The following is a 19,847-nucleotide window of genomic DNA, read 5'->3' on the forward strand; positions in this document are numbered from 1 at the left end:
ACGGATTTGAAATGATCATGTGATTACTGTTGCGCGTCACATTGACGACAAGTAAGATCTGCTTAAAGCGGTTTAATTTCATCTCAAGTATCAAAGGGTTTGTGCTCTCTATCATTGAAAACTGGCAAGCAAACAGCACGCGCAGGGTTAATGTACTTGTGAATGACGGCTCACAAACGCGCGGGATAGGCTTTGTATGTGTGCTTGTTGTCAATGACAGTTCTGGTCACAAACACGCTCAAGCGCAGGATATGTGTGCTTGTCAATGACGGGCATTAAATCCCTGGAATTCCGCGGAGTTTTCTGCAGAAATCTGTGGGCACGAATTCCGTTTGCGTCTGCCTATATACTCCTGCTGCTCTTTAAGTTGTCACGTTATTGTTTGTAACTGCATTACGGTGTTTTTTTTTTATGCACGTGGGGGGGGCGGCGCCTAGATATTCGAATATATTCAGATACATTGCATGATATTCGAAATCCGTTCGAATTTGATTTTTCTCAAAAGCCCTAATGGGTCCTCGTCAATTCAGCACGCAGCCGCTCTGCAACAAATACGGATCTGGTGGGTATTGGCGGACGGCAGAGTGCGGAGCCGTAACGCAGCGGAGCTGATCTGCAGCCGCTCCGCAGTCGGTGGAAATCCGGGGTTATTCTGGGGTAATTAAAACAATACAGTTCATTATATAAGGTCTTTATACACCACTTATAATATAATTATGGATTGTCGTAAAAACTCATCAATGGTGGGGACAGATTTAAAGTTACACAATGCACCTTTAAGTAAAAGCAAACATTCATAACAAAAGAAAAAATACACCAGATTTAGACAAAGTTAAAGTGTTTAATGACTGAAGATGGCCATAAGAGTTTTAAATGATAAACAAACCTTTGATAGACTTATCAAGGAAATATTCCTCCAGGGCAGAACTGCCTTGTGTGTCAAACAGACTTTGATTGACACTTGAGGCGGTTAGGATCTCCTCATTGGTCATCTCCATTAGCTCCTCCTCCCTCTCCAAATTGGAAAGGCCAATGAGATCACTGCTATTAAAAAGACTGGCACGGATCTTCTCCACTTGAGCCCGGGCTCTTACCTACAAAGCCATAAACAAGAACAAAACTTAAATTTTTTATATATAATGAATCTAATAATTTAATAAAATTAAATTTTACTGTTTTTATTTATAAAAGCATTATGTTTAACCATGGTGAAACCACTGTAATGCATGCAGTGTCACCTCTATGACAGCGTAGCCTTTAATGGGTCGCGTCACGCTGGCACTGACGTCCGGAGAGGCAACGGTATATACAGAACCTCCGTCTGAGATGGACGTGGCACCGCTCTCTAGCTGCTCGCCGAGACTGCCGAGGCTCCCTTGACTTCCTGTGCTACAGAGGGAAACATCCAAACTCTCCTGACTGGAAACTGTGTGAGGATCTGGAGGTCCTTGAGGTTGTAAAGGGCCACTTTGAGGAGTTACCGGAGCTAAAAGCGGCTCCTGGTCAATCGGCATGGATGCATCATGAAGAGAGCTGGAAATCTGACTGGTGGAAGCAGAGGAGCTCATGGAGGTCACGTTGTTGCTGTTTGGGCTTCCTGTGGTGGGAAGATCTCTCTTTGAGTCTTGGGTAACAGCCACAGTTTCAGCTTTGGGCTTTTTAGGTTCCTCCTCCTGAACTGGAATAAACATCTCGTCCTTGAAGAGACCACCATGCGCGTTACAAGCCCTTCGGATGGCGTTCCGTACCACGGCTTCCTCCAGGTGAGTCGGGATGCCTGAGAGCACCAGCAAGCGACTGTGAGCGGTGGATCCCACCAGAGCTTGGCAGGCGTCTGTGACGGCATCCCCGGTGACGCCCAAGCCCTGCGGGTCTTTATTAGTTAGATGCCGTAGAATCAAAAGTAAAGTCAAGCCACGGTGGAACCACAGCATGTCCTCCGGCTTCCCTCCGGTTATGTTTAGCAAAGCGTTTTCACTGTCGGATGGTCTTGTGCCGCCGCCAGACCCTTGCTTCCCTGAGACCCGATCGCGCTTCAGCTTTACTTTTTTGCGTTTTGACAGCAAGCTTGGACTCTGGGGCGTCTGTCCTGGGGAGGATGAGGAAGAGGATGAAGAGTCGCTCAAGTTGGCGGTGCCGGTTGACGACGGGGCTCCCACTCCTGACGCACCCGGCCCTGTGCTCAAAGTCACCTCAGCTACCGCCAGGCACACCTCCATCAGCGCATGAAAGTAGGTCGAAAAGCGGCTCCGCTCGCCAACCAGGGCCACCGCCCCGCCACCACCCGAGGAAGACGTGCAGGAACCGCTTGGCCCCCAGCTCTGAGTCTCGTGATCGTAAAGCTTTCGTAGTTCTGTCTGGAGAACTACGAGCACCGTCAAGCAGGGGTTCAGAAACAGCGTAATGGGGCTGGACAGCGCTGAGGGGCTTTTAAGTCTCTCAAAAGAGTGGATCTTGCGAAGAAGCTCTGCAAGCAAGTGGAAGATCAACTCCTTGATACAAGGAGCAAGATCAGTTGTCCACAGAAGCCCACCTTATAACAAAAAAACACAGTTGATCAATGCAAAAGTGTTAACAGTTGGGTGATCTGAACATACAATATCAGAACATCAAGGTGAAGATGATAAAGCAGTTCTCACCGAACAACTCAACGACTTGAAGCAGCACAGAAGTGGGTACGGTGTCCAGCTCATCCTCAGAGCGCTCGCTAGCTTCTCCTATACTGTAGGTCAGAAGCTGCTCAGCAAAAGCCATAGCCAATGGAAAGTCAAGTGGTAGAGAGTGTAATACCAGCACCGCACCAGGAGGGGGAGACACACCTGTAGAGCATTGTTAAAGACACTGTTCACCTCAAGATAAACACAATTGACCTCATGTTAACAAACTAAAATGTTTCTTTGATGTACCAAGTTTGACGTGCACTTTGTCAGTGGGGATGATGATGCTGGGATACTGGTTGGCTGTGGGAGGAGGTGTGAGTCCTGTGTTGGATGGAGAGGCATCCAGTGGGTAACACACTGCTTCCATTAGATTCAGCTGGCCATTTCGACGCACCTTATGACCGAGCCCATAAACCATGACACGAGCCCAAGGAGCCTTATACAGAGAGGAACTAAGAGGAAATCAGGTTTATGGAGTATGAGAATACACATATACATATGAAAGTACAGTTTAAATGGGACATTTCAAGACATTTTTAAGATGTCAAATAAATCTTTGGTGTCCAATGAGTATGTATGTGAATTTCTAGCTCAAAATACTATATAGATAATTTATTATAACATGTTGAAATTGACACTTTGTAGGTGTGAGCAAAAATTGTCCATTTGAGGTGTGTCCTTTAAAATGCAAATGAGCTGATAATTTAAACACTGATCACCATAATTTGATTTGATCAACTTTATTAAGTGTTAATGTAAATACTGATTACCATAATTTGATTTGATCAACTTTATTAAGTGTTAATGTAAACACTGATCACCAATTTTTTGTTTTGATCAACTTTATTAAGTGTTAATGTAAACACTGATCACCAATTTTTTGTTTTGATCAACTTTATTAAGTGTTAATGTAAATACTGATTACCATAATTTGATTTGATCAACTTTATTAAGTGTTAATGTAAACACTGATCACCAATTTTTTGTTTTGATCAACTTTATTAAGTGTTAATGTAAACACTGATCACCATAATTTGATTTGATCAACTTTATTAAGTGTTAATGTAAACACTGATCACCAATTTTTTGTTTTGATCAACTTTATTAAGTGTTAATGTAAACACTGATCACCATAATTTGATTTGATCAACTTTATTAAGTGTTAATGTAAACACTGATCACCATAATTTGATTTGATCAACTTTATTAAGTGTTAATGTAAACACTGATCACCATAATCTGATCAACTTTATTAAGTGTTAATGTAAACACTGATCACCATAATGGTGTTTTTTATTAAAACTCAAATGGTGCTGTCAATGTTTTCTCTCTCTCTCTCTCTCTCTCTCTCTCTCTGCACTAAATGGCAGTGCCATGGTTGGATAGTGCAGATTAAGTGGCGGTATTATTATTATTATTTCACATTTTCTAGGTTGATAGAAGCACTGGGGACCCAATTATAGCACTTAAACATGGAAAAGTCAGATTTTCATTATATGTCTCCTTTAAGCAGCCCAGATAGTTTTGTATATCAGAATGTAATGCAGCTATTCATCCTGTAGTCTCAATGGAGTTAAACAGATATCAACTCACTCTTTGCGGCAGCCCAGCTGACTCTCTTTACACGAGACAACCACGAAAGCCGCACCAGGGAAGTTGACGTCCATGCTGACCTTTGATTCGCTGATGGGAAACTCTTCCAGTGTGAACTGCTCAGGAGCGCTCTGAACATTCAGTAAACAAACACAAAATCCTCTCATTGCAGGATACACTTTCACAGTCTGATCGGTGATCAAATAAATTCTTGAATTGAACCAAACTGGAATGAAAATAATATTTAGTCCAGGTGGAGTAAAACGAAAACAGCACACAATGGGATCAACATTGGGATCAGACCTTATCTAAGACAAATATCAGGCACATGTGAGAGACTGTACCTGCAGAAAGCAGCAGATTTGTTTGGTGAGCTCCAGAAGACTGTCCTCGCCTTGATGAAGGGCTCGACTGATGGCCACCGTCAGCCATTCGCGGATACTCTGAGCGTGACCCTGATAGAAGAGGTCGGTGGGCGAACAGCTCTGACCCTGAAGCTCACGAAGAACAGACTGAGCGAGGAGGATTGAGTTACAGCTGATACTTCCATCTGTATACAGAAAAAAAAAGACAGAGAGAGACTCGCACAATGTCTCACAGCATCTAAGACCACGTTCACACTGCCATCAAAATCCGATTTTCTGCTCATATGTGACCCATGTCTATCTCTTTGTATGCAATCTGATCTTTTCCATTCTTGTTTGAGTCACATCCATATGTGCTTCTGTACAGGTCAGATGTTTTGCAATGCAACATCAGTCTAAACAGTCATATCGGAATTCATGCGACTTTTATGTCATTCTAGATTGATATGCGTCACAATTGCGGCAATATGCACCTTATACATGAAAGCCCCTAACACGCAAATAAGTATGTTTGACTTTCCCGATGCATTGTCCAGATGACCAAGCGTCTCGTATGCTCTAGTAACGCTCACACTCACAGAACTGAGATAAAACGGGTCCACTGGCCAGACTGCGCTGCACCGTATGAAGTCCACCACACATGCTAAGTAGTCTGGATGTTCATTTCTGTATTACCGCGTGCTGCATGTGACGTATTATTGTTGCGCACACAATGCAGTTCAGGACCACGAACAGTTCACACAGCTGTCTGATTTTAGCCACGTAATGTGAACATTCGAACAAAAAATCGGATCCATCATCCAAGCAAAACATTTCAATTGAGCATTAATGTTTGCAGTGTGATTGCAGTCTAAGTGTATTTAATCAAACCTTAGAAAAGCTTCACACACACACAACAGGCAAACTGATGAAGAACGCTGAGGCCTTTTGTGTACACATGGCCATTTCTTAATGTTTCGTCTCAGATGGTTATTTTCTGTCATGCATAACCTACAAAGATTAAATGATTATTCCACTTTGATAAAGAAATCGTGATTATTTACTCACCCCCATGTTTATGTCTTTCTTTGTTAAGTTGAAAAGAAATTAAGTCCTTCAAAGGGCTCTAAACGATCCCAACCGAGGCATAAAGGTCTTATCTAGCCAAACCATCATAATTTTCTCAAAAAACCCTCCAAAAAAGTACTTCTTGTCTTATACTAGCTAGCATGACCTTACATATTACATAATCACGCAGAAAGGTCAAGCATGACATATGTAAAACTACCGTACTTCAGTGTTCACAAGTGTGGAGAAAGAGGAGTGTTCAGATGTTGAATACTAATTAATGTCTTTGTGTCAGTTTATTGTTTAAAATGGTCCGCAAGTGTGTGTTTAACATATGTAACGCGTGACTTTCCACGTGATTACGTAATGCGTAAGGTAGTTTGAAAGTGCATATTTTTTATTTTTTGGCCAAAAATGACAACCGTTTAGCTAAATAAGACCCTTATGCCTCGGTTGGGATCATTTTTGAAGCTGCATTGAAACTGTAAACTGTTGAGGTCCACTAAAGTTCACTATATGGAGAAAAATCTTGGAATGTTTTCCTTAAAAAAAATTACTTCTTCTCTACTAAACAAATAAAGACAAACATCTTGGATGACATGGGGGTGAGTAAATTATCAGGATTTTTTAAATAAAGTGGAATAATCCTTTCAAACCCTCATTTAAGCATCAGCAATGTTGCTTAAATGAAGCTTGTAGAAACACAAAGACGCTGTCGAAAAGATATAAACTTGTGAACCAACAAATGATCACATTTTAATTTATGCAAGTTCTAGAGCTTAAAAAATAAAAGTTTTTGTTTACATATTAAATGTGTGTATAATAATTATTTATATATAAATGCACACACATGCATGCAAAATTTTAAGAAAAATATAAATATTTATGTTTATATATGATATAAATTATATGTTAATATAAAATGTGCATACACATACAAATATTTCTTAAATATATCCATGCGTGTCACAACTAATCGCAGCTCTAGTGTTCAACTCCCAAACTAGTCTTTTGAATATTTGTATGACCTCACCTGGTAGAGGCGGAGCCAGCAGCTGATTGGATAATAGTTGCAGGTGCTCAAGGGTGATGTCACGTACAGCAGGGATGTGAAAGAGTCGTGTGAATGTGTGAGGACTCTTTGGGGCAAAGATGTTGAGCAAAGCCATGCGACAGTAGAGACGCGCAAGAGCACTTTCACATCGCAGCAGTTCCCTAAACACACAGCGGAAACAAAGGTTTTTTTACTCATAAGTAAGTGTGTGATAAGCACTCTTATGTCCCTGACTGTACAGAGAAACATTTATATATCTGTGTTACCTGTGGATCTGTATGTTGCTGCTGTCTAGAGACACCAGGCCATTTGCCGCAGCTCTGCGTGAACCTGCCGGAGGTCTCTCCAGCATCTCAATGGGGTACCAGTACCTGACTAACACACCTTCACTCCGCAGGTACGTCTCCACCTGGACCAGTTCATTTGACTGATACAAACAGACCAGGTTATTTCAAAAAACAAACTCAAAACATCCAAATACACTATGGCAGGTAGACTTTATGTTACAGAAATAACATCACAATGCAAACATTGTAAAAACTGAGGGTAATTTTTCTTGTGTCTCCCATAATGCATCTTTCTGATATAGATGATGTTGTTAAACAGAGATGAGGCAGAAAACTCACAGAGTCAACATCCAGCACGACTCCATGCAAACTGAATGTCTTCATCATGCCACGGATGGCAAACTTGGGCAAGGCTGTGCCACCTGTGCTGCAGGTGTTGTTACCCTCAGGGCACCGGATGCCCACCGTCAGACCTAATGATGCAAAGTGACAACTGTGACTATATTTAAACGTTTTATTTGACTGTTAGCTTAGCATTAAATTAGAAAGTATCAAAGCATATGTCATCTACAGACAAATTATGCGGAGGCTTTTCTGTTTGTCCCTTAATTTTACAATGACTTTTAGTCAATTAGTTATTTTTAGAGATGCACCGATATTAAAATTTTCCACCGATATGATCGACGATTATACTGACTGATATCGGATGATACCAATGCACAGATATGATTTTTTTTCAACCGATACCGCCAGTGTTTCCGCTATATACATTCAACCGTGGCGGGCCGCCACGCCTAAAACATCCCCGCCACGCCTGCGGTTGTGGATAGAAGGGATACAGCAAACGAAATCTCGCCGGATGAGCACTGTTTTATCCTAATCCTTCACCCAAACCCAACTCTAAACACAAAATTTCACAGGATTGTAGGATGTATTTGTATCTCATTTAGCCAGTGTTTTCATCCTAAAAATCCTACCTCCAAATCTAATTCTAAACTTTTCGGCATATTCCCTTCTAGACAAAAACCACGGCGGCAGCTCGCAAAATAAATAAAGCTACCGAAATGTCCGCCCTGCCAGACTGGCTGTTTTAAAGAAATAAATTCCTTTCTGGATTTGCGTTGTTCACTCATTTATAAATAAATCTCCTAAAATATCATCATTTCCCCCATGGTTTTAGTTTCATGCACAAATAGATTTAAATCAACAGATGATGATTAGGCTACGTCTCTGTTTTGAGAAATAATAATAAAATAAATAAGCCTATACGAAATATGTTATAATTATCAGATTGACAATTAAAAAAGTATTTGAGTTGCTGTTCTTTTTTTAAGACGCGCTGTTAAACCAAAGCAGCAGAAAACACGTTGTGTTTTTAATGATTTTAAATAAGCACAAGGTTTTCTCCTTATTGTGAGTTTACACAAAAAAAAAAAAAAAATGTTTAGTTTCGAATGTTATTTTACTTTTATCTGTATGGCAATAAATTAAGGGTAATTTAAGTTGCAAGGTCATCACGCGTATGCTTTTCACATGCGCATATACACGGACGCAGCGCTGGGCTGCGAGAAAATACATAATTAAACTTTCGATTTAACATATTATACATTTTATGGACATTCATTTGGAAACAGTGTACTCATATTATCAACGTATCAGGCCATTAGTTATTCAGAATATAGGCTATAAACGCAGCGCGCTGCTGACCGCTCAGCTGTCAGTCAATCTTCTGTGCTTTAGATCAACCCTCACAAAGTTTCACATTAAATGATAAGATGTTTGTCCAAAAACAAAAGGCTAAACACTGAATACTACTTAAATGCGACTGCAAGACATTAATAGTCGAATCTGTTTGGAAGGAAACTTACATTATTCCCGTGGAAGAGACGGACGTTGGTAATAAAAACTTGAGGCAGACGGTGAGACGGTTTCATCTGTTTTCAGACAGCGGGATCAGTAGCCTGACGTTGTCATACTCAATTCTAGTCAGAATTTGAGTCTGATACCGCTCCATTGAGCTATAATTATGAGGCGTGTCTCAACCGAAAAATGCCTCTGCACTCAATTGGATAGACCTACGACCAATCAGAGCAACGGGGTGTGAGACGTATGTTGAAATGACGTATTTGCAGCTTGACCGAACTGCTAGTTATTTCGCTACGACACACACTACAAGTCTGAGTTTGCGAACGTACATCAACACCTACTATGTTTACAACATTTCATTTATATCACATTAAGTCATACAGTAAGACTATCTCTTACCATTTGTACATTAGTTGAACTTCATCCACGACGATACCCATTACGTTTGCTTGTTATATCCATCTCGTCGTGCACACCGAGTTGCATCGCCGTGATACCCATTTTAGTTGCTTCTTTAACTTGATCTTTCATAAGTGCGACAACTTTTGTCGAATCCCGTAGGACGGCAAAAACATCAACAAATGCCTTGCTCGCGTTTCTCTGTTCCTCTTTTAAAATCAATGCTCTGTCGATATCTTTTAGAACAGACTCAATGTCAGAGTCCACACATCTGATTTCTACCGCGGCAGCCATTTCGTTGTAAACAACAGATTCAACACACGCGCTCTTTGGTGACGTGGTTGATTTACGTTACTGATCATCTGTCCATCATCATATAAAGCCCGCCCTGACAATTTGATTGGTTCGACCAGCTTTGGGTCGAGCATAGTAGCAACTCAACGGTGAAACTCCAGACCGATCTTCCCGTTCCTCAAAATGTTGTGGGCGGGGCTAAGATCGGCTGGCACCCAGGCTACGGGATCAGGGTACCCGCGGGTGAATCGCATAATATTTGATGTAACGGGTGTAATAATATTAACGTGTCATTTGCGTTGTAGATGCAGGTCGGGACTCAATAAGCAAGAGTAGGCTAAACTGCAGGTCTAACATCCAAGACCAAAATTCGACTCGATTCCGATAGGTAGCAGTTTTTAAATGGCCCTATGCTTATTTGTGTTTAAGATCTGTCTGAAGAACGTTAAAGGTTTATAGCTGCGCGATTTGCGGTGTGACCGGGTCGGGCTCTTTATGTCAAACAGGCCGGGTGTGAAATGCTGGAATAAATTGCTGCTGATGTCGGGTCAGGTGTTCTGTCAATCACAGCGGTGCGGATTATCAAACAGGGGCACGTTCAATCTCACACCGGTGCGCAACGTTTTGCTACGGTTTCCGGGTTGAACGACATGTTTCCTTGAAACGGTGTGCAACGGAATCCAACAGGTTTTAGAAGCGTTTTCTCTTGTTTGGTGGGTGTGTCAGAAATGTCAGCCCAATCAGCGGCAAGATGTATAAAACCACGCGATAGTAAAGATACAGCTCTCTCAATGGGTTCAAGTTGGAATGTTGTCTTTCATTCTGGACGGCAAGGTCAGTGACTGTAACATCGAGGGTATTTTACAGTATTAAACACACATTTATAACGATTTCATCAGGCTTTAGAGACATTTAAAAAAGAACACAAAGAATGGCCTCTCAGCTACCGTAGTTGCAACTCTTGCGTCATCACAACAGGGTGTTCAATGCATCACCGTTTCAGTTTAATAAACGTTGTGCAACGTTTTGTCGGGGCTGAACGCAGCCCAGGACTGTGCGTGACTTTGCAACAGCTCTGTAACGCTAAACATGAGCACGAACTTGCACACTACATTAAAACTACAATGAAAGATCCTGATGAAGCTATAAAACGTATTTTTTAAGAAAATACAGTTTAGATCAAACATAGAAAAGCAATATGCAATATATAAATATAAGGAAAAGTAAATGACAGCATGAAAATGATAAAAAAAATACATGGTAGTTTACTGTAGCCTATATTCTACATTAAAAAAAATAATGTGCATTTATAATCATCATGGGCGCCCCCTGCCGCCACAGCTGGAAAAAATCCTAGAGGAAACACTGACCGCCCACGATTATTCAGACTGATATCTGCCGACACCGATGCACAGATATTACATTTTTCCAACCGATACCGACCGTGATTATTCAGACTGATATCGAATAATACAGATGCATAGATATGTTTTCCAACAGATACAGACCACGATCATTCAGACTGATATCGGCCGATACCAATGCACAGAAATCGTTTTTACCGAAAACAATCCTTTTTATTCAGACTGATATCCGCTAATACTGATGCGCCGATATTACACCTTTTTTTTTACCTATACTGACCGTGATTATTTAGACTGATACCGGTGGACACTGGCGTACAGATAAAATAAAAATCTGCCGATAGCAATCGGAATTGTTCAGACTGATATCGGATAATACCTAGATATGTTTGTTTTGCATCCGATACCGACCGCGATCATTCAGACTGATATCGGCCAATACCCATGCGCCGATATAAAAAAATTTCAACCTTTACTGACCATGATTATTCAGACTGATAGGGGCGGATACCGGCGTACTGTTAAAATAAAAATCCACCAATACCAATCGCAATTATTCAGACTGATATCGACCAATACCAATGCGCCGATAGTAAAAAAATTCTACCTTTACTGACCGCAATTATTCAGACTGATATCGGATAATAAAGATGCATAGATATGATTTTTTTCAACTTATACCGACCATGATCATCCAGACTGATACCGGCCGATATCGATGCGCCAATATTACATTTTTTTCAACCTATACTGACCGTGATTATTCAGACTGATATCAAGCGGATACCGGCGTACCGAGAAAATAAAATAAAAATCCACCAAGACCAATCACGATTATTCAGACTGATACAGCCGATACCGATAGTTTGATTATATTAACTTAAATTAACTACATTTTGAAGATTCATATAATAAACATAATATTGAACATTAAAATAGTGATGTTTCTTTACATTTTCTAAACACAGAGCACAAATTCATTGCATTTTCCTGTTCTCTTTTGATTGACAGGATATATCGGCCATGACTATCGGCTGTTCTTAAACTATCGCCCGATAGCCGATAATGTGATTTTTTTATCGATCAATACAAATTATTGGCCGATATATTGGTGCATCTCTTGTTATTTTTAGTGGCAGTATTATCCTTTATTTCACACAGGTTTCCTTTCAAAACTTTTTAAGAGTCAGAACAAACAAAAAAGTCCAGACACAACCTTAATGTTTGTGTGTGCCGTCACACAGACCTTTGCGGACTTTGTCGATGGTGAACTTATTGGCCTCATCTTTGATGTCCTCGATGGTTGGAAGGTAAAGATCACGAGGAACTCCACCGTTCTCCTCGTATAAGAACTCCACAGTCTGACGTGCAATGTCAACCATACCTGCACATAAATCAAAATTATTTTAGACACCCGGCTAGTTAGGAAATAACAGAGAAAAGCCCTCCGTGATGAAACACTGACCCAGCTGCAGAGCTCCTTTGATCTGATCCAGGCCGGACTTCCTCTCCGCCTCATTCCTGAAACGACGCCGAATGGTTGGGAAAACCTTGGTTTCCCAGGCTTTTACTAACAAGGCATAATGATCCTCCTTTAAAAAGGGAAAGAGACAATGAACACATGAGACATGATAACGGATAAATGACTATTTAGGGATTGTGGCCTGTGCAATTTATTAATTCACATATTAATTAATTAATTAATTAGTATACATTCACAATTATTTAGCATAAATTAATATTACAGTGTTTTTGACAGGTTTAAAGTCGCAATGAAATTGAAATGAAAAACTATATATGTATTTTTAATAGTGTGGTATTATTAACAAATGACTTATCTGTGAGCTTCATTATTTTTTAAAAAATAATTCATTATTTTTTCGTGTGTGCTCATAATCTTTAATCAAAAATGCAAATCTCCTCCCCTCCTCAAAACGATCTCTCTTCACTTCCGGTCAAAAGTATGGCAGGTGGGCGGGGTCCGGGAGAAGATCGCAGTGATTAGCAATTAGCAACACGACCCAACTTCAAACGATCCAATCAGATCTCGATGGACAAATTCAAATCCAGCCCTGCCTTATTTCATCTCAAAAGCCGTTTCATTCGGATATACGTCACCACGGGGAAAATAAGGCAATCGCTACTTCCGTTTCATGGCGACTTTAAGGATTATGTGATTAGACTTCATTTGATGTTCTCTTGTATACATGTTTGATTTATTATCATGAGTCTATTATCTATGTAAATAGAGTTCTGGATACCCTGGGAACATCTTCATCATCTTCATCATCACTGTCATCATCAGCAGTTGGTGGAGGATGAGTATTTGGTCCTGACACCACCAGATTCTCATAGCTCAGCTCTACCTTATAGTGACAAGATGCATCTGTGTTGTACTCTGAAAACATAACACAAATATATTTCTTGTTTTATGTATAAAAATGTAGAAAAATACATTCCCTCACAGAAATCTTTAAACAGCTACAGAAAGTTGAAATGCAAGTACTTATATGACATACTGTGTGTATGGTGCTTTTGAAATCAGAAAAATCAGAAAAAAAATCATACATGTCTAAGAAAAGTTGAGACTCACGCTGTTGTGCTGTGACAACCGAAGCGATTCGACACGGAGGCCCGTGAGAGCCCGAGTCAGATGCCACGCTGGTCCCAGCATCATTGTCGCTGTCTGATGCCATGGCAAAGGGTAAAGCCTCGAAATTGGCACTGATTTCTTCTGACAGGTCCATGCAGAGATCGGCGGCATTGCGGTGCGCCTGCCCCTCCGCGTACGCAAACAAACGGCAGCCAAAGTTGGCATGAATCTTCGTATTCTGAAAAATATGATATGTCAGTTTTGAAAAGCAGTTAGATACAAATATAGACATTGGCTATGCGTACGAATTTGTACGTTTTCACAAACAAATCATGATTCAACAAAAATGTTGGTATCAAATTTTCTTCTAAATGTAAGAAAAAATTCAAGAACAATAAATACCACACGTACGCAATAATCAAATAATAGGCTATATAACATTTACATATATTTTATATTATAATCTATATTATATACAGGATCTATATTATTATTATATACACTATATTATACATTATTATAGCCTATTTATTTTTTCTACACATATAAAAAAGATGCACGTAATGACAAATCTTCATGCTTTCCTTCCTCACTTTTTAAATCTCTATATGAAAGCGTCTGCTTAATGCCTAATGCAGTGGTTCTCAAACTGGGGGACGTGGCCCCCTGGGGGGCCCTGAGATGGTACCAAGGGGGCCCCAGTTCTATGACATTTTATAAAATGCATTAATTTATGATGAATTCTGTGTAGTTTAACCTCAGAAAAACAAGGCTACTAACCAAAAGCACTACATTGTATATTTTAAAGGGGGAAGTTCAATGGTATTTCAAGCATTCTGACTTATTAACACAGTTATAGAGTTGTTTCCTCATGCTAAACGTAGGCAAAGTGTCAAAAAAGCAATTGAACATGTTACAGAGTATTTCTGTGCCAATGCACTCCGCCAGGGTTCGTACAAGTTTCGGGAAATTTTTTTCGATTACAGGTCCAACTGACGTTTCAGGGGTTTCTATACGTATCACTACTTTATATGGGCACTTCCCCAGGAAAACCCCGCCCACCCGTCAATCAGCGGGAGACGCTAGAGCTTGCAAACATCTTATCACGCCACTCAGCTTTGTTTAATTTCAAAACTCAACAATGGCACGAAAGATGAAGTGTGTTTTTGGATGTAAGGAGAAGAAATCCAGCCTTATGAAAACAATGGATATAGTTTATTATCCGGGGTAGCAGCGGAGTTTTGCGTGTGTGTTTGATGCGGTGGATTTTCCCAACCGGGTCATGACGAGTTGCACGCGGTAAGTAAGACTTCTGTCTTATGTTGGAAATAGTCGTGTGCATATTATAAAAATGACACGAACATGTAGTGAATCATAAGTTAAAACAGTGTTGTATAGTGTTGCATGACTCGTACTCGCTCCTCCCGCGGTATAACTCCACCTTCTTCATTTTTTCGTACGTTATCGGAAAGATTTGGTAAAGCTAATCTTTCTTTTATAAATCTGATTAAACCAAAGACTCTTCGGAGATATAATGGATGTCATACTACTCTATAGGTACTCCAGACTAACATCAGAAATGCAGAAACAGCGTGTGTTACGTGAGCTTTAATAAGTTTTGTTTAATTCAAATGTTATGTTTTACAGTGTTTTATGTCATAAATTTTCTTTGGCAGGCCATGAAGGGCACAAGTGGGGTCACCATACATAAGGGGGGCCGCACACCGAAAAAGTTTGAGAACCACTGGCCTAATGTAAACATCATATAAAGGTAATGAGCAGCACAAACGTCAATCACTTGATCTCCTGTTTTATTTTAGATAGAGATGAGCGTCTCTGTCATATTAATTAAATGTCTTTGTTATCAATTCCAATACTTTAAAGTTACTCTTGTGGACACAGAGCACTGGCTTACTCCGGTGACAGCAAAACGTCCTAAATCAAAAATGCAAACCAAAACAGGATATTACTGGAAATAAATATGATCATGGATTTCTTTTCTAGCTCGTTTGCTTTGGTGACAAACTGCTTTAAAATTTTCTGTGGACCAGCGCTGCGCTGCAGAAAGCCCTTAAGGCCGGGGTATACTTTTTTCCGTGTCCGCGTGCGTCCGCGCAGCTTTCCGAGTATAGTCCCCGCGGCTACACGCGGATGGCCGCGTTCGACACTATACGCAATACAAATGATTTCTTATTCAAATTATTAGTCTAACAGGCTGTCAGGGCAGCACTGATTTGGCGACATTTACAGTACATTAAAACATTAGGATAGGTGAAGAAAAGTAACTCATCCACCATTGCAAACACAGTTTAGAACAAACAACAAGACAACAAAGAACAGGAATCAAACAAACATGCTCCACAGCTTTCTGTTCTTGGAAGAAGTAAAAGTTAAAGAAGAAAAACGATAGTGTGTGTGCAAATGCTGTCTATTTCCTTTGTATAATTGTTTATAGTGGAGTGTCCTCTCTAAATATTTTCACGCGCATGCGCTGTCGTACTGTCCGCGCGGTCTCAAATTTTGGGCCGCGGACCCTCCTGATGACGAAAATGACGTCATGCAGACGGCGCGCATACGCGGACGTCCCTAGTATACTTTCGGCTTTATATGGAGCTAGTTGGGGCGTGTTTTATGCAAATGACCAACCTCGTGCACGCGGCCGCTCATGTAGGACAAGCTCATGTGTATAAATATGAATTATTAGTTATTGAGACCCATTGTCCCCTTATAAAAATTGAACACAGTTTGTGAATTTCCTAAGATATACAAACTTTAAAAGTTTCTCTTTATTCATCAACTAACCTTTTTCTGAATGTGGACGACAGGCCACATGCCTCCAGCTACGTCTTCCAGGTAAGGTGTGAGACGTTGACCGCAGTAAGTGAAATACACCCTCCCCTTAGGCGGCTGTCCAGGAGGGGGCGGCGTTCCTTCCAAACGTTCCCAACCTATACCTGCAACATCACCTGTGCAAAAAAACAGAAGACTGAATTAAAGGATGTTTATACAAAAGAAATGGTGTTTGAACGTCAACACAGAATCCTGAAATTCGAATGCATATGAATGTCTGATCTTACCAGGAAGTAAAGCTACATCCAGCCTTACACTCTTCCACTGTAGCAAACTGGAACCATTATAGTGTACAGCTCTACCATTACTGAAAGAGTAAGAGAGATATGAAGAATATGATTAAAGAATTGAGTTAGGACAGGAGAGAAAAAGACAACACAGTGAAAGAATTAAAGGATGAATGTAGTTGAGTACTTGTGGAAGAGACAGGTGCCCACAGGATTGGTCCAAGCCCCGTCTCTCTTCTCTGCCTCTGGGGAGAATCCAAATGAAACTATAGGACCGCTATCATCCTCAGAATCTCCGTAAGAAATTATCTCAATCTCCCAGTAAAACGAAGGAGCCTGAAAACCATACACAGACGGAACATACAGGTTTCAGACATGATTTTTTGCTACATTATTGCTACAAAATAATGGTTAAATGAAAAGTCTATGTCTCATCTTAATAATCATGAATCAAGTCTTATTTCTAGTCACCTGAACTGGCACAGGTGAGGTGGCGTAGATGAACGTTCCTCTGGGAAGTCCTCCACCTGCGCTCGGATCGGCCAGGAAGGTAACAGAGGTCAAGTGTGATGAGAACATACAGGCACGTACTGGCGGGAAGACACGTGATGGACACCATGTGATCTCCTTCGGCTGGAGAGAGAGAGAGAGACACGGGGCGAGAGTATTAGTTACAATATAACCGGTCTGTTTATGTTAGTTTTTTCTTAACACCCTTCCACCATCTATGGGTGTGTTTATGGCAAAAACTGGTTAATATAGAGTAAACGCAAATCATGTTGGGAAAGGACAATTTGGCATCTACAGTTGTGTCTTTGGATTGTAGGAGAAACCAGAATACTGGAATGTGCCCAAAAGATATTAAAAGGAATGTAATATTTTTTGTTTGATGTTTTTGCTTGTTGGCTGCTGTGCTCCGATGTTTAACCGACCTGACGTTGATCCGTCTGTAGGGGAGGTGGTGGAGGACGAGCGCAGTCTCGATACAGCATTCGAACCCTCTCACATTGAGCCTCGACCACGCACAGGCGCTCTCCTACACGCAAACAAACCATTACATGTGTAGTAGAGGTCGACCAATAGTGGATTGTACCGATACCGATAACTAGGTTGGTCCGTACTTGCCGATAACCGATTAATCGACCGATACTGGATAAAAACAACCATAACACTCAAAGTAAAACAGTAACAAAATTTATAACAAAAGTACTGAACCATGTTAATGCAATAAATGTATAAATAAAAATATATGAATTATATAACTAAACGAAAAAACGATTAATCTGCAAAAACGATTAATCTGCAAAAACGATTAATCTGCAAAAACAATTAATCTGCCAAAACAATTATTTTGTCTACCTCTAATGTGTAGCTGATGGATGACATGTCTCAATGATGTGTTATACAGGTGAGTGATTACCTGGGCTGCACTCTTGAGCTATCAGATTGAGAACTTCCACAGCTGCAGGGCATTGTTGAATAAACTCCTCACAGAATGAGCTGTCCTCCAGTAACTGTGCCATCACCAGACACGCCCTGAATATAAGTCAATACACAACCACAGCATCACTATTATGTGACACATAAAGTGACATTATATCTGTAAACCCCTGAGAAAACATTACCAAGACCCTTTTCAAAAACGACAGACACGTGAGTATTACAAAAATAGTTTATCAGCGTTGAGCTCCTCCTTTCACTGATCATGTGATTAAGTTTCCGACTTCATATTTAAGGTTGTGTAAAATGAAGTAAGAGTCCTGCTATAAAAAGCACTGAATCTGACCTTGTTCTGATCTCGGCCAGAAGACGAACCACAGCCATGACTGGACTAGACCCGTCTCCAGACGCAGGTAGGGACGTGTGGATGGACAGACTGCCCTCCTGTGGCAGCAGCATGGACTGAACCGCCTGAACCACCTTCTCTGTGATGGACAGCTTGTGTAGCGGCAGAGCCTTCAAACAATGGAGGTAGCGTTTCATTTTTAAACAGGTCAAACAGTGAAAAACATTCTCAAAATCTCAATCTCATAGATATGTATAAATCAAATAACATAATTACATGTTAACTCTTTCCCCGACATTGACGAATTAACTTGTCAATCAAGAGAAAACGCTTCCTTGCCAATAACAAGTTTTTCTGGCTATGTTTGAAACAGAGGATCTGTTCTTTTATTGTATTGTATGTATATTTAAAGAACTGGCGGGGAAAGATTTAATTTAAGCACTGGAGATGTGCTTACCTCCGAGCGGGGAGTACAAAGTCGAGAGATCGGTACAGTCAGCACATCAGATGCTTGGCTTGAGCGCCGATACTCGCAGGATGGAAACTTGACTGTGGCGATGCCTTCCTGTTCATTGATGGATATGACCACACCAACACTGTCCAACACACCTGTACCAACCACCTGCCACACAGACCAGAGATGTACACGACACAATGACAACATAAAGAAATTAGGGCTGCATAACGATTAATCGCGATTAATCGTTTGCAGAATAAAAGTTTTTGTTTACATCATATATGTGTGTGTACTGTGTATAATAATTATGTATAAATAAATATACACACATGCATGTATAATTTTAAGAAAAAAATATTTATAGATTAAATATTTATATATAATATAAATTATATATAAACATAAAAATTTATATACACATGTAAATACGCCTTAAATACTTACATGCAAGTGTATTTATGTATTTATTTATGCATAATTATTATACACAGTACACATGCATATATGATGTAAACAAAAACTTTTATTCTGCAAACAATTAATCGCGATTAATCGTTATGCAGCCCTAAAAGAAATGCATAATAACTGTGAAACACAAAGCAATAATGAATGAGATCATAATGTTACTTGGACTTCTGAACCGATCTTTATGGTTTCCTTGAATCCACCCAACGCACAGAGAGCCGCCACAGCCTGTCGTCCAATCGCCTGCAGCTTAGCCAACTTTCTGCCACTGCTGTTGCCATTCTCCAGAATACTCTCTGCATACTTTCCCAACTGAGGAATAAACATCAGTGCCCTGGACAATACCTGAGAGAAAGAGAGAGAGATGGTATGGAGTGAACACAAAGACTTTACAGATCTTTATAAACTCTAATCCAGTGTTCCCCAACTAGGGGCCTGCACGGAGTCTGTGAGTTGCCCGCCAAAGCACTTTCCTATTAATAGCCTCAATTTTGATATTTGATCTATTACAACACACTATATATCGTTGTAAAAGTGTAA

At 40.4% G+C, this 19,847-nt stretch overlaps 1 protein-coding gene across 4 annotated transcripts in view; it reads right to left on the reverse strand.

The window, feature by feature from the left end:
* The window catches only part of LOC135743956 (probable E3 ubiquitin-protein ligase HECTD4), a 70,725-nt gene that overhangs the window by 11,588 nt on the left and 39,290 nt on the right, over window positions 1-19,847 (reverse strand). For all 4 annotated transcript variants that reach the window (XM_065261872.1, XM_065261871.1, XM_065261870.1 and 1 more), the window contains exons 41-62: window positions 19,470-19,652; window positions 18,843-19,007; window positions 18,386-18,555; window positions 18,020-18,135; window positions 17,532-17,635; window positions 17,071-17,232; window positions 16,787-16,935; window positions 16,600-16,679; window positions 16,325-16,488; window positions 13,523-13,760; window positions 13,191-13,327; window positions 12,395-12,521; window positions 12,176-12,313; window positions 7,346-7,479; window positions 6,986-7,146; window positions 6,699-6,880; window positions 4,598-4,803; window positions 4,254-4,384; window positions 2,907-3,112; window positions 2,640-2,819; window positions 1,239-2,533; window positions 887-1,094 (exon numbers count right to left, since the gene is read on the reverse strand). In XM_065261872.1, coding sequence (XP_065117944.1) covers window positions 887-1,094; window positions 1,239-2,533; window positions 2,640-2,819; window positions 2,907-3,112; window positions 4,254-4,384; window positions 4,598-4,803; window positions 6,699-6,880; window positions 6,986-7,146; window positions 7,346-7,479; window positions 12,176-12,313; window positions 12,395-12,521; window positions 13,191-13,327; window positions 13,523-13,760; window positions 16,325-16,488; window positions 16,600-16,679; window positions 16,787-16,935; window positions 17,071-17,232; window positions 17,532-17,635; window positions 18,020-18,135; window positions 18,386-18,555; window positions 18,843-19,007; window positions 19,470-19,652 — 4,636 coding nt within the window. The remainder of the gene's footprint in view (window positions 1-886; window positions 1,095-1,238; window positions 2,534-2,639; window positions 2,820-2,906; window positions 3,113-4,253; window positions 4,385-4,597; window positions 4,804-6,698; window positions 6,881-6,985; window positions 7,147-7,345; window positions 7,480-12,175; window positions 12,314-12,394; window positions 12,522-13,190; window positions 13,328-13,522; window positions 13,761-16,324; window positions 16,489-16,599; window positions 16,680-16,786; window positions 16,936-17,070; window positions 17,233-17,531; window positions 17,636-18,019; window positions 18,136-18,385; window positions 18,556-18,842; window positions 19,008-19,469; window positions 19,653-19,847) is intronic.

Source organism: Paramisgurnus dabryanus, chromosome 2 (assembly GCF_030506205.2).
Source record: "Paramisgurnus dabryanus chromosome 2, PD_genome_1.1, whole genome shotgun sequence".
Classification (NCBI taxonomy): Eukaryota; Metazoa; Chordata; class Actinopteri; order Cypriniformes; family Cobitidae; genus Paramisgurnus; species Paramisgurnus dabryanus.